The sequence below is a fragment of the Procambarus clarkii genome, chromosome 56, assembly GCF_040958095.1.
Source record: "Procambarus clarkii isolate CNS0578487 chromosome 56, FALCON_Pclarkii_2.0, whole genome shotgun sequence".
NCBI lineage: Eukaryota > Metazoa > Arthropoda > Malacostraca > Decapoda > Cambaridae > Procambarus > Procambarus clarkii.
Genome location: NC_091205.1, coordinates 473,273 through 488,494, shown reverse-complemented (window position 1 = coordinate 488,494; position 15,222 = coordinate 473,273). Strand labels below are relative to the sequence as shown.

At 40.7% G+C, this 15,222-nt stretch overlaps 1 protein-coding gene across 1 annotated transcript in view; it reads left to right on the top strand.

The window, feature by feature from the left end:
* LOC123756273 (uncharacterized PE-PGRS family protein PE_PGRS10-like) overlaps window positions 1-15,222 on the top strand; it is a 246,406-nt gene that overhangs the window by 87,902 nt on the left and 143,282 nt on the right. Inside the window, exons 5-6 of the mRNA XM_069305676.1 lie at window positions 5,205-5,500; window positions 8,607-8,679. Coding sequence (XP_069161777.1) covers window positions 5,205-5,500; window positions 8,607-8,679 — 369 coding nt within the window. The remainder of the gene's footprint in view (window positions 1-5,204; window positions 5,501-8,606; window positions 8,680-15,222) is intronic.

Genomic DNA, 15,222 nt, shown 5'->3' with positions numbered 1-15,222 from the left:
ACATCACTTCCTAGTGCATTCCATTTATTAACTACTCTGACACTGAAAAAATTCTTTCTAACGTCTCTGTGGCTCATCTGGGTACTAAGTTTCCACCTGTGTCCCCTTGTTCGTGTCCCACCCGTGCTGAAGAGTTTGTCTTTGTCCACCCTGTCAATTCCCCTGAGAATTTTGTAGGTGGTTATCATGTCTCCCCTTACTCTTCTGTTTTCCAGGGATGTGAGGTTCAGCTCCTTTAGCCTTTCCTCGTAGCTCAATCCTCTCAGTTCCGGGACGAGCCTGGTGGCATACCGCTGAATCTTCTCTAACTTTGTCTTGTGTTTAATTAGGTATGGACTCCAGGCTGGAGCTGCATACTCCAGGATTGGTCTTACATAAGTGGTATACAGGGTTCTGAAAGATTCCTTACACAAGTTTCTGAAGGCAGTTCTTATGTTGGCCAGTCTAGCATATGCCGCTGATGATATTCTTTTGATGTGGGCCTCTGGGGACAGGTTCGGTGTGATATCAACCCCCAGATCCTTCTCTCTATTTGATTCTTGCAGGATTTCCCCTCCCAGATGATACCTTGTGTTCAGCCTCCTGCTCCCTTCGCCTAATTTCATCACCTTACACTTTCCAGAGTTGAACTTCAGCAGCCATTTTCTAGACCATTCCTCCAGTTTATCCAGGTCATCCTGTAGTCTCTGTCTATCTTCATCCGTCTTGATTCTTCTCATAATTTTTGCATCATCAGCAAACATCGAGAGGAATGAGTCTATACCCTCTGGAAGATCGTTCACATATATTAGAAACAGGATGGGTCCAAGTACTGAGCCCTGTGGGACTCCGCTGGTGACATCTCGCCACTCTGATGTCTTCCCCCTCACCGTTACTCGCTGTTTCCTGTTGCTTAAGTACTCCCTTATCCACTGGAGCACCTTCCCTTTTACTCCTGCCTGTTGCTCCAACTTTTTTAACAGCCTTTTATGGGGTACTGTGTCGAAGGCTTTTTGTCAATCCAGGAAAATGCAGTCGGCCCACCCTTCTCTTTCCTGCCTAATTTTCGTTGCCTGGTCATAAAATTCTATTAACCCTGTGAGGCACGATTTACCATCTCTGAACCCATGTTGGTGGAGCGTTACAAAGTTATTTCCCTCCAGATGCTCTACGAGCCTTTTCCTCACGATCTTCTCCAGCACCTTGCATGGTATACAAGTTAAGGAAACTGGCCTGTAATTCAGTGCCTCTTGCCTGTCACCCTTTTTGTATATTGGGACCACGTTAGCTGTCTTCCAACTTTCTGGTAAGTCTCCTGTTTCCAGTGACCTGTTATACACCATAGAGAGTGGCACACTTAGTGCTTCTGCACCTTCCTTTAGTATCCATGGTGAGATTCTATCAGGCCCAACAGCCTTTGTCACATCTAGCTCCAGCAGACACCTTTTGACCTCATCACTGGTGAGGTCAAATTCCTCCAAGGTTTCCAAGGTTGCCGCCTCCTCATTTAGTGCAGGGGTTTCTCCTTGTTTTATTGTGAAGACCTCTGTGTGTGTGTGTGGGTGTGTGTGTGTGTGTGTGTGTGTGTGTGTGTGTGTGTGTGTGTGTGTGTGTACTCACCTAGTCGTGCTTGCGAGGGTTTAGCTCTGGCTCTTTGGTCCCGCCTCTCGACCGTCAATCAACAGGTGTACAGGTTCCTGAGCCTATTGGGCTTTATCATTTCTACACTTGACACTGTGTATGGAGTCTGCCTCCACCACATTGCTTCCTAATGCATTCCATTTGTCAACCACTCTGATACTAAAAAAGTTCTTTATAATATCTCTGTGGCTCATTTGGGCACTCAGTTTCCACCTGTGTCCCCTAGTGCGTGTGCCCCTTGTGTTAAATAGCCTGTCTTTATCACCCTGTCGATTCCCTTGAGAATCTTGAATGTGGTGATCATGTCCCCCTAACTTTTATGTCTTCCAACGAATTGAGGTTTAATTCCCGTAGTCTCTCCTCGTAGCTCGAACCTCTCAGCTCGGGTACTAGTCTGGTGGCAAACCTTTGAACCTTTTCCAGTTTAGTCTTATGCTTGACTAGATATGGACTCCATGCTGGAGCCGCATACTCCAGGATTGGTCTGACATGTGGTATATAATGTTCTGAAAAATTCCTTACACAAGTTTCTAAAGGCCGTTCTTATGTTATCCAACCTGGCATATGCTGTTGATGTTATCCTTTTGATATGAGCTTCCACACAATTAGGTTGTGTGTGTGTACTCACCTAGTTGTGTCTGCAGGATCGAACATTGACTCTTAGATCCCGCCTTTCGAGCATCGGTTGTTTACAGCAATGACTCCTGTCCCATTTCCCTATCATACCTGGTTTTAAAATTATGAATAGTATTTGCTTCCACAACCTGTTCCTGAAGTACATTCCATTTTCCTACTACTCTCACGCTAAAAGAAAACTTCCTAACATCTCTGTGACTCATCTGAGTTTCAAGCTTCCATCCATGTCCCCTCATTCTGTTATTATTCCGTGTGAACATTTCGTCTATGTCCACTCTGTCAATCCCTCTGAGTATTTTATACGTTCCTATCATGTCCCCTCTCTCCCTTCTTCTTTCTAGTGTCGTAAGGCACAGTTCCCTCAAGCGCTCCTCATACCCCATCCCTCGTAGCTCTGGGACGAGTCTCGTTGCAAACCTCTGAACCTTTTCCAGTTTCATTATATGTTTCTTCAGATGGGGACTCCATGATGAGGCGGCATACTCTAAGACTGGCCTTACGTAGGCAGTGTAAAGCGCCCTAAATGCCTCCTTACTTAGGTTTCTGAATGATGTTCTAACTTTTGCCAGTGTAGAGTACGCTGCTGTCGTTATCCTATTTATATGTGCCTCAGGAGATAGATTAGGTGTTACGTCCACCCCCAGGTCTCTTTCGCGCGTCGTCACAGGTAGGCTGTTCCCCTTCATTGTGTACTGTCCTTATGGTCTCCTATCTCCTAGTCCCATTTCCATAACTTTACATTTGCGCGAGTTGAATTCCAGTAGCCATTTCTCTGACCATCTCTGCAACCTGTTCAGGTCCTCTTGGAGGATTCTGCAATCCTCATCTGTCACAACTCTTCTCATCAACTTTGCATCATCCGTAAACATCGACTTGTAGGACTCTACGCCTGTAAACATGTCGTTAACATATACAAGAAATAGAATAGTCCCAGTACCGATCCTTGAGGTACTCCACTTGTTACTGTTCGCCAGTCCGACTTCTCGCCCCTTATCATAATTCTTTGGCTCCTTCCTGTTAGGTAGTTCCTTATCCATGCTAGGGCCTTTCCTCCCACCCCCGCCTGCCTCTCGAGCTTGAACAGCAGTCTCATGTGCGGTACTGTATCAAAGGCTTTTTGCCAGTCCAGAAATATGCAGTCTGTCCAACCATCTCTGTCCTGTCTTATCCTCGTTATTTTATCTTAGAATTCCAGAAGGTTTGTTAGGCACGATTTCCCTGTCCAGAACCCATGTTGATGTTTGTTCACAAACCTAATGTTCTCCAGGTGTGCAACCAGTCGTAGCCTAATTATTCTTTCCAGTATTTTACAGGGGATGCTTGTCAGTAATACAGGTCTATAGTTAAGTGCCTCCTCCCTATCCAGAGGAGGATAGTGTCGCAGTCACCGCAGTCTGTGAGTGTCGCAGTCACCTGTCCCTCAATAGAATTCTTGATGACTCGGATACTTTTGATATCGTTCGCCTTATGCTTTTTTGTTCCCGTTTTGGCATCCTTGGTGATATTTAGTGCCCTCTGATTATTCTGCACATTTGATGGTGCTACATAGCCTTCCTGGTTTGGTGCCTTCTTTTGATAATTACTTACTCTTTCATGCAACAGATGGTGCTGTTTTTCAAGAAAAGCATAGTTTTACCTGTCACAGGTGTGGCATCTATACTTATACTTACGAAATGAATGGTATGGTAAACAACACGACTCAATTCCAACACAATGTCACACATAATAATTCAATAAAAATTAAATATATAGAAATCTATGAAAATAAAATATATCAATGCAATCGGAAACATTGAAATGGAATTCGTGACACATTTAGTATACCGTGCATGTTGGTATTATATGCAACAGATGGCGCTGTTTTTCAAAAACGCATGTTTTTATCTGTCATTGTATGGCATCGATATAGTAGGTATATGAAAAGACGTACCTATTGGAATGCAACGTTGTATAAAAATTTCAAAGCAATCTGTAAAGACGTTTCAAAGATTTCCATTTTTATTTCTTATATATATATATATATATATATATATATATATATATATATATATATATATATATATATATATATATATATATATATATATATATATATATATATATATATATATATATATATATATATATATAAAGTTCTCCCATATAATAGGGCTTGATGAAAATCGCAAGAGATCCCTCACTGTCTCATTGCCTGGAGAGGATGGGGATATCTGGTTGGTTAAATACCCCAGAATTCCCACCTCTTTTAGGGCTCTGAAGTATGGTGTACTGGATACAAGTGTGTACCTGCCCTCTTGATGGCCAGTGTTCGAGTCCCCTGGTGGGTATGAGTGTCTAAAGTTCTATACCTGAAACTTGTGGTTTATAAGCAAGTCTGTGCATATGTATATATGTCGTACCTAGTAGCCAGAACTCACTTCTCAGCCTACTATGCGAGGCCCGATTTGCCTAATAAGCCAAGTTTTACTGAATTAATATATTTTCTCTAATTTTTTTCTTATGAATTGATAAAGCTACCCATTTCATTATGTATGAGGTCAATTTTTTTTTATTGGAGTTAAAATTAACATAGATATATGACCGAACCTAACCAACCCTACCTAACCTAACCTAACCTATCTTAATAGGTTAGGTTTGGTTAGGTAGCCGAAAAAGTTAGGTTAGGTTAGGTTAGATAGGTTAGGTAGTCGAAAAACAATTAATTCATGAAAACTTGGCTTATTAGGCAAATCAGGCCTTGCATAGTAGGCTGAGAAGTGCGTTCTGGTTATTAGGTACGACATATATATATATATATATTTATATATATATATATATATATATATATATATATATATATATATATATATATATATATATATATATATATATATATATATATATATATATATATAAATAATCTTTTGAGAATATATCTATAAATTTTAATATTTTTTTGGGTGTTCCAGGTATGCCAACTGGGAACGGTGTTCGTCCCATCAGCGGCGGCGGAGGTGCGAGCGGTGGTGACGGGCTCTCTCCTGGGGGTGGCGTTGGCGGCCCTGGGGGAGGCGTGGGCGTGGGCAGCGTGGACGCCGAGGAGGATGAGGGCCCCGGTGGGACCACCAGGTTGTTGGAGCTGGTGCCGCCCATGGTCATAGTGTTGATGGCCTCTCTGACCACCATCCTGGTGATGGCGCTTCTGGTGATTCTCCTCCTGAAGAGATGGGGCTGGTTGCGACGCCTGGAGCAGGAGATGGAGCAGGTGTGTGGTTAAGTAGGTGTGTAGTCAAGCAGGTGTGTGGTGGTGCTGATGTGTGTTGGTGATGTGTGTTTGAGGAGTGGTGAGGCATGTGTAGTGGTAGATATATTAGTTGTGAAGGTGGCAGGAGGATGTGGCGTGTGAGCCTGGTAGTGGTTCAGGTGTGTGGTACAGATCCAGGTGTGTCGTTGGGTTACTTTAGGTGTGAAGACAAATGCAGAGCTTCTTTTAACAACTATGTGCCTTAATGTGCTCCAAACTACTTTTGAACTGCCATATTTAACGATCATAATAAAGGAAAGGTTTCGTTTAAAGACAAAATGATCAGCATATGATAAACGATATTCAGAGACAGATTGTGAATGACATAAAATTAGAAATAATATAACACCACAATGCAGTCGTATTCCTCAACAGTGTGAAGGAACAGGGCAATATTATCAATTAGCATTCATTCTTTGAATGAATGCTAATTGACACAGTAACTGTGAGAAACACCAGCATAATATACACAGTAACTGTGAGAAGCACCAGTGTGGTATACACAGTTACTGTGAGAAGCACCAGTGTGGTATACACAGTTACTGTGAGAAGCACCAGTGTGGTATACACAGTTACTGTGAGAAGCACCAGTGAGATATACACAGTAACTGTGAGAAGCACCAGTGTGGTATACACAGTAACTGTGAGAAACACCAGCATAATATACACAGTAACTGTGAGAAGCACCAGTGAAATATACACAGTTACTGTGAGAAGCACCAGTGAGATATACACAGTAACTGTGAGAAGCACCAGTGTGGTATACACAGTTACTGTGAGAAGCACCAGTGTGGTATACACAGTAACCGTGAGAAGCACCAGCATAATATACACAGTAACTGTGAGAAGCACCAGTGTGGTATACACAGTTACTGTGAGAAGCACCAGTGAGATATACACAGTAACTGTGAGAAGCACCAGTGTGATATACACAGTAACTGTGAGAAGCACCAGTGTGGTATACACAGTAACTGTGAGAAGCACCAGTGAGATATACACAGTAACTCTGAGAAGCACCAGTGTGGTATACACAGTAACTGTGCGAAGCATCAGTGTGAAATACACAGTAACTGTGAGAATCACCAGTGTGGTATACACAGTTACAGTGAGAAGCACCAGTGTGATATACACAGTAACTGTGAGAAGCATCATTGTGGTATACACAGTAACTGTGAGAAGCACCGGTGTGATATACACAGTAACTGTGAGAAGCACCAGTGTGGTGTACAGTTACTGTGAGAAGCAACAGTGTCATATACACAGTAACTTTGAGAAGCATCAGTGTGGTATACACAGTAACTGTGAGAAGCACCAGTGTAATATACACAGTAACTGTGAGAAGCACCAGTGTGATATACACAGTAACTGTGAGAAGCATCAGTGTGGTATACACAGTTACTATGAGAAGCACCAGTGTGGTATACACAGTAACTGTGAGAAGCACCAGGGTGGTATTCACAGTAACTGTGAGAAGCGCCAGTGTGATATACACAGTAGCTGTGAGAAGACCAGCCTGATATACTCAGTAACTGTGAGAAGCACCAGTGTGATATACTCAGTAACTGTGAGAAGCACCAGTGTGATATACACAGTAACTGAAAAGCACCAGCATGATATACACAGTAACTGTGAGAAGCAGCAGTGTGATATACATAGTAACTGTGAGAAGCAGCAGTATTGTATACACAGTTACTGTGAGAAGCACCAGTGTAATATACACAGTAACTGTGAGAAGCACCAGTGTAATATACACAGTGACTGTGAGAAGCACCAGTGTGATATACACAGTAACTGTGAGAAGCACCAGTGTGGTATACACAGTAACTGTAAGAAGCACCAGTGTGGTATACACAGTAACTGTGAGAAGCACCAGTGTGGTATACACAGTAACTGTGAGAAGCACCAGGGTGGTATTCACAGTAACTGTGAGAAGCGCCAGTGTGATATACACAGTAGCTGTGAGAAGACCAGCCTGATATACTCAGTAACTGTGAGAAGCACCAGTGTGATATACTCAGTAACTGTGAGAAGCACCAGTGTGATATACACAGTAACTGAGAAGCACCAGCATGATATACACAGTAACTGTGAGAAGCAGCAGTGTGATATACATAGTAACTGTGAGAAGCAGCAGTATTGTATACACAGTTACTGTGAGAAGCACCAGTGTGATATACACAGTAACTGTGAGAAGCACCAGTGTAATATACACAGTGACTGTGAGAAGCACCAGTGTGATATACACAGTAACTGTGAGAAGCACCAGTGTGGTATACACAGTAACTGTGAGAAGCACCAGTGTGGTATACACAGTAACTGTGAGAAGCACCAGTGTGGTATACACAGTAACTGTGAGAAGCACCAGTGTGGTATACACAGTAACTGTGAGAAGCACCAGTGTGGTATACACAGTAACTGTGAGAAGCACCAGTGTGGTATACACAGTAACTGTGAGAAGCACCAGTGTGGTATACACAGTAACTGTGAGAAGCACCAGTGTGGTATACACAGTAACTGTGAGAAGCACCAGTGTGGTATACACAGTAACTGTGAGAAGCACCAGTGTGATATACACAGTAACTGTGAGAAGCACCAGTGTGGTATACACAGTAACTGTGAGAAGCACCAGTGTGGTATACACAGTAACTGTGAGAAGCACCAGTGTGGTATACACAGTAACTGTGAGAAGCACCAGTGTGATATACACAGTAACTGTGAGAAGCACCAGTGTGATATACACAGTATCTGTGAGAAGCACCAGTGTGGTATACACAGTAACTGTGAGAAGCACCAGTGTGATATACACAGTAACTGTGAGAAGCACCAGTGTGATATACACAGTAACTGTGAGAAGAAGCACCGTTACAATATACACAGCTGCAACTAAACCAATCCTAACAGAGCAAATAATAATAATTACGTAAAGCCCAATATAAGTTATAGAATAAACACATGTCATTTTTGGGTTGTCAATTCCTACCCTTTGCAAAAGGTCCTTCACAAGGTGTTACACTGCTGTGTTACGAGACCTTGATCGTCTGTGACTCTGTGCTTCTCTGTGCCACAGGTCAAGCTGAACAAGGAGATGGTGCCGGTACACAGCAGAGGTGAGGACAGCCCCTCCTCCAGGGACACCCCAGGTAAGCCAGCAGCTCTTCTGTTATTGTTGCCTCTTTTTATAGAAGAGATTCAACCTTCTCTCGTCTGGTAAGTTGACATTTTGTTCGCTAGGAAAATCTTGAAACCCCGGAAGTGCATTGCATTGTATAATTGTTTAGAAAATGGATTCGATTTGATTTATTTAACCTAAACGTGCAAGGAAAACATTGTTGTTTATATATATATATATATATATATATATGCAAACAAGCCTGAATGGTCCCCAGGACTATATACAACTGAAAACTCACACCCCAGAAGTGACTCGAACCCATACTCCCACAACTGGTATGTACAGGGACGCCTACAGGGTCGTGATGGTCAAGCGGATTAAGGCGTCCCTGTACATACCAGTTGTGGGAGTATGGGTTCGAGTCACTTCTGGGGTGTGAGTTTTCAGTTGTATATAGTCCTGGGGACCATTCAGGCTTGTTTGCATTTGTGTTCCTCACGTGTGCCCCAAAGAATGAGGTGATTTGATAAAATGCTATGCCCAAGATTACCATCCGAGTGCCGGCGGGGAAGTGGTTCAAATAGCCTCGGCTATCACTTCCTTATGTCCGGTCGTGATGGTCAAGCGGATTAAGGCGTCCCTGTACATACCAGTTGTGGGAGTATGGGTTCGAGTCACTTCTGGGGTGTGAGTTTTCAGTTATATATATATATATATATATATATATATATATATATATATATATATATATATATATATTTAGACAAACAAAAATGTTTATTTATATATATAATATAACAATTAGTAATTATCTTTTTGATATTTTCCATTCTACACAAATATCTTCTACCATCTGGAGGGTGAAGAAACCCTAGATCACTTAATCTTTCCAGTTTTCGACGTTTGTCAGCAATGTGACATGTTCAGGAGAACACTGTGTTACACTAACACTGCTATACTGAGCTTACAAGCTTGTTTTGTTGTTGATTCAGATTTAGCTACTTATAACGAAATGTCCATGTAGCACGGGCTATAGTGAGCCCGTAATATTACAAGGAGAAATCTAGAAATTCACATCACTCTACGGTACTCTTGGGTACACATCACTCTACAGTACTCTTGGGTACACATCACTCTACAGTACTCTTGGGTACACATCACTCTACGATTCACCTAGCACCCTTAATCGTAGGGAGCGGCGAAGGGTGAGTCGATTGTTGCCTGACTCCAGCTTGTAGCTGTCCGTTCAGCTCCGGATTTTCGAACTCGACTATCTGTAACTAGCTAACATTGAATTATAAGGTGTGAAGGATAGATGAAATTGTTTATGTAATAATCTAAGTTGAGGTCTGATACAGACCTTTTGTGTCCTGTGTAATGCTTTTTGCGCTACCGCTCACAGGATGAGTATGGGGGGCACAATAAACTAGCCGCCTCCGGCGGCAACAATAAAAAGCAAAACAAAAACTATCTCTTATCAATTGCATTGAGATGAAAGATGCACATGAAAATATTATTATGACCTTCCAAGAAAGTTGCGATTACATTCAGTATAGAAAAATCAGTGTACGAGCAATGTAAAGACTCCAGCAGTTGGAGACGAGATCTGGATACTTGGAGGAGAATGTTTGAGAGAGCATACAAAGGAAATCCAAGATTAGCCTCCAGCAATACTCTTGAAAATTGGGGTTGCAGTTCTTGGGAGACGTTTCCTCTTGCATATCAGATCGGAGCATACAGTTGCGAGAGAGTTCTCTACTGTGTAGGTGTGAGATGAAATTTCAGAGATATGCCAATTAACTTGGCATTCCACTTCGTTGAAATATCTACATTATGAAAACTTGTTAAAGGAAATCTGAAAGAAAAAAAGCTAATTGGGAGAGCTATCTCTTTGATACGGACGGGAAGGTCGCATTCCAGTTGTGGGAAAAATCAAGTCACACAGAACAAATAAGAATTCCAGCTCCTGAGGAAAGGAAGCTCCTCAGCCTCCTACCACAGCTCCTTAGCTGTGGTAGAAGGCCACAGGGGGTAGAAGAGAGGTCCTCGGCCCGCCATTATGGTACAAGAGTCGACGGTGGGTCAGGTAGGGAGAAAAGACGAGGAGGAGGAGGAGGAGGAGGAGGAGTTTGCTGCAGGGAACTGAGAGAGTTAGATGGAGACCCGGTAAATATTTATAATGGGAGAGTGTTACGGTGGGAGTGAGGATGAGTGGGAGTGTTGACACACTCGTACCATTGTGAGTTTAAGGAAAGAGTCGAGGGAAGCTTTACATACACACCCTTCCTCACCTACAGCCTCCACCACTTTCTCTACTGTTTATCACTCTCTTCCTCACTAAACCATTTCGCTATATATATATATATATATATATATATATATATATATATATATATATATATATATATATATATATATATATATATATATAAAGAATAGGAGTGGTAGGAGAAGAATATATCAAAGTGTTCAGTCAGGATCCACAAGGTCTTCTCTGAGTAGTATATATATAGTACTGTTGTAACATATCACCTCACCCAAAATGCGGGTATAAAATGAAAAATGAAAGCTGTTTAAATCATTGCATAGTAAGAACTCTGTTTAGTGTTTGCAGGTTATAGTTGTGTGTGTGTGTGTAAACTAAAAGTCTTTGAAAATGTAATAAGTTATTACGAAACGCGTTCAAGTGTCGCGTCATATGGGCCAATAGGCCCTCTGCAGTTACTTCCATTCTTACCTTCAATATATATATATATATATATATATATATATATATATATATATATATATATATATATATATATATATATATATATATATATATATATATATATATATATAAACTGAAAACTCCACACCCAAGACAGCCAGGAGCTCAATCCACCACAGCGTACCCGGTACCTTACCTACTCTGTCAACCATGAATGTACAAAAGACGTTGGTAGACGAGGCTATTTTCCCAACATCCCGACAGCACTTGGTGGTAAAGTTGGGCATAAATATTTCATCGAATCACCTCACTTTGTGAGGCCACGTGAGCAACGCAAATGCGAACAAGTTTGAATGGTCCCCAAGCATATATGCAACTGAACACTCTACACCGTAGTTTTTAAAAAACGGCGGTTTTTATCAGTCACAGGTATGGCATGTATAAAGTAGGTATACACAAACACGCGCGTATTTGAATGTAATGTTGTATCAAAATTTCAAAGCAATCGGTAACGAGGTTGCGGAGATTTCCCTCACATGAAAAATTCACATGAAAAATACAGCTAAAAAAAAAATCTGGTCATAGACGTGAGATCTATAAAGTAGGCATATTTAAACACACGCGTATGCGAATGCAACATTTTGTCAAAATTTCAAAGCAATCGGTTAACAACTTTCTGAGATTATCGAGATTGAAGAAACCATTTACATTTATTTTTATATAGCTTATTCAATGACATGTTATAAGGATTGTAGCCTGGAGCTCTACTGAACACACGAGGGCTCTCCCCTAGCCCTTGTGTGTTCAGTAGAACTCCGGGTCTCAATACTTACACCATGTCGTTACCTAGTTGACTAAGGTGTGTGCGTGGGAACACCCACCGCATAGGTTCGAACCCTCATCACGGCTCCAACGGATTTTCTTATATTATCATTCATATTATTATATTGATCTTAATATTATTGTTACTATTTACACAGTATTTATTGTTATTACTGTATTTTAATTTTATTTCGCTTAAATTTGTTTCTTTATTGTTGAAATAACTAAATCATTCGTTTGTATATCTAAATATATAAAAAAATTCTTGCCGTTAAATATTTATTAGCTAACTAGCAGTACCCGGCCACGCGTTGCTGTGGCTCAATAACGCATGTGCATTGCTGAGCCACAGCAAACTTCCCTGTCCCCCCAGTCTTCCCTACCATTCCCCACCTCACCCATCTCCCCGGCCTCCCAACCATTCCCCACTCCACCATCCCCTCGTCCTTCCCAGCCATTACCCCCTCCCTTGTCCCCTCGTCCTCCCCACCATCTCTCACTTCCGTCCCCTCGTCATCCCCACCATTCTCCACTCCCTTGTCCAATGCCTTACGAAATGGTTTTATGTTCCCATCAGAAAATTGGGAACATCAAGTGATCTGATGTTCCCATCACTGAAATATAAGAAAAACAGTTAAAAAATGAAATGAAAATATGAACAAATAAAAAATAAACTATTCTTACGAAATTAACGGTATGGTTAACAACACAGCTCAATTCAACACAATGTCACACAAAATAACTCAATAAAAAATATAATAAATCGAAATCTATGAAAATATAATTTATCAATGCAATCGGAAACATTGAAATGGAATTCGAGATTTATATAATATAGTGTGAATGTTGCTATTATGTGCAACCGATGGCGCTGTTTTTCAAAAACGCATTATTTTACCTGTCACAGACGTGACATCTATATAGTATGCATATAAAAACCTGGCCGAATGCAAATGGAACGTTGTGTGAAAATTTCAAAGCAATCGGTAAAGAACTTTCGGAGATTAGCGATTTTGAACAAACGAACATTTCCATTTTTATTTATATAGATAACAAAGTCTTGAACGTTTCCTCGGAACAAATGTCCCGAAGACAATTATGTTTAATAGTATATGAAAACGCTCGTTATGTTCCGTAATACAGATGAGTATGACGGTGGAGGAGTGGTTGGATGTGCGGTATTAGACCTATGTGTGTGTGGGGGGGGGGGGAAGGTTATTGTTTACTCTTGTTTATTGCTTGAGCCCACATGACTCCATTCATCGTGGGTTGTTGTTGCTTGCTTGATTCTCATTTGTTTCATGGCGGAATTTTCACTTGTTTCATGCATAATTCTCACTTGTTTCATGCCTAGTTCTCACTTGTTTCATGCCTAACTCTCACTTGTTTCATGTCTAACTCTCACTAGTTCCATGTTAATCCTTACATGTTTCATGGCAGATTCTTACATCTTTCATTTCTGATTCTCACTGTTTCATCCTTGCTTGTGTCTGGACGTCCTGTCGCTATTTCTCTGGAAGTAGATTATTAACACTAGACCTTAGATCAACCCCTTGATATTCCTCTCACTGATCAACTAACACTCTCTGGAGTGCCACACTAATAATTTCCCATGTTACTACCTAATACTTCCAAATGCATTATTTAATGTCGCATTATCTAATTCAACCTTATAACTCCACGACTTTATATTGGAAACTCCTCGACCTAATGCATTTATTTAACCCCTCCAGAACCTATTTTCCTCCAGCTCTTTGATACTGTTCTCTACGCCATTCCGACTGTGTGTCATAAATCCCTGAAACGTCAGATATTATCATGCAAGATGAAATGTTCTCATAGTTCTCTCTCTCCCTCCCTCTCTCTCTCTCTCTCTCTCTCTTTCTCTCTCTCTCTCTCTCTCTCTCTCTCTCTCTCTCTCTCTCTCTCTCTCTCTCTCTCTCTCTCTCTCTCTCTCTCTCTCTCTCTCTCTCTCTCTCTCTCTCTCTCTCTCTCTCTCTATCTATCTATCTATCTATCTCTCTCTCTCTCTCTATCTCTTTGTCTGTGTTGTACCTAGTAGCCAGAACGCAATACTCGGCCTACTATACAAGGCCCGATTTGCCTAATAAGCCAAGTTTTTCTGAATTTATAAATTAAAAAAAAGTTCTTATGAAGTGATAAAGCAATCCAGTTCATTATGTCTGAATTAATTTTGTTTAATCTGAGTTAAAACTAACGTAGATATATATATATATATATATATATATATATATATATATATATATATATATATATATATATATATATATATATATATATATATATATATTGGTGTATACTGGCAGCAGGTTTTCTTTCAAACATGTTTCATTGAATATGACCGCATATTCTGTATTTATTATTTTCTGGTTTAGGGCTTCTATCCCTCTAACTATTTTCTTAGCATCAGGGCTTAATTGGAATAGGAGTTCTCCAAAACTCATTTTCGTACTTTTAAGGTGAAGAAAAGAAGTGATTTACTATAGAGTGTATTACACTTATTTGTATAATTTGCACGACGTTTCGAACCTCCATGGTTCATTCTCAAGTGAACAATCTTACAATACTAGTTGATTTTATACCCGCATTAGGTCAGGTGATAATACAATGAAGGTGAAAAACATGGGGGATACATAAGGGATAAACATAGGGGCTGCAGAAGGCTTATTGGCCCATACGAGGCATCTCCTATCTAAACACAAAGATTAATCCAGTGTAATTGGCCTGTTATGTTGGACATTGTCTTCTGTGTTGGCATCGATATGTTCTTGTCTTGTCCTTACTCTCATGGTGGGTAGAGTAAATAGTTCCGTGATTTGGGTGTTCATGGTAGGTCGCTCTATTCTTATGTGAATTGCCTCAAGAATTTGTAATCATCTTGAATCTTGGGTTTTGTCTATTATGCAAGTAATATTTGTTTTATGCAAGTAATATTATGCAAGAGTTTTGTCTATTACTTGCATAATAGACAAAACCCAAGATTCAAGAAGATTACAAATTCTTGAGGCAATTCACATA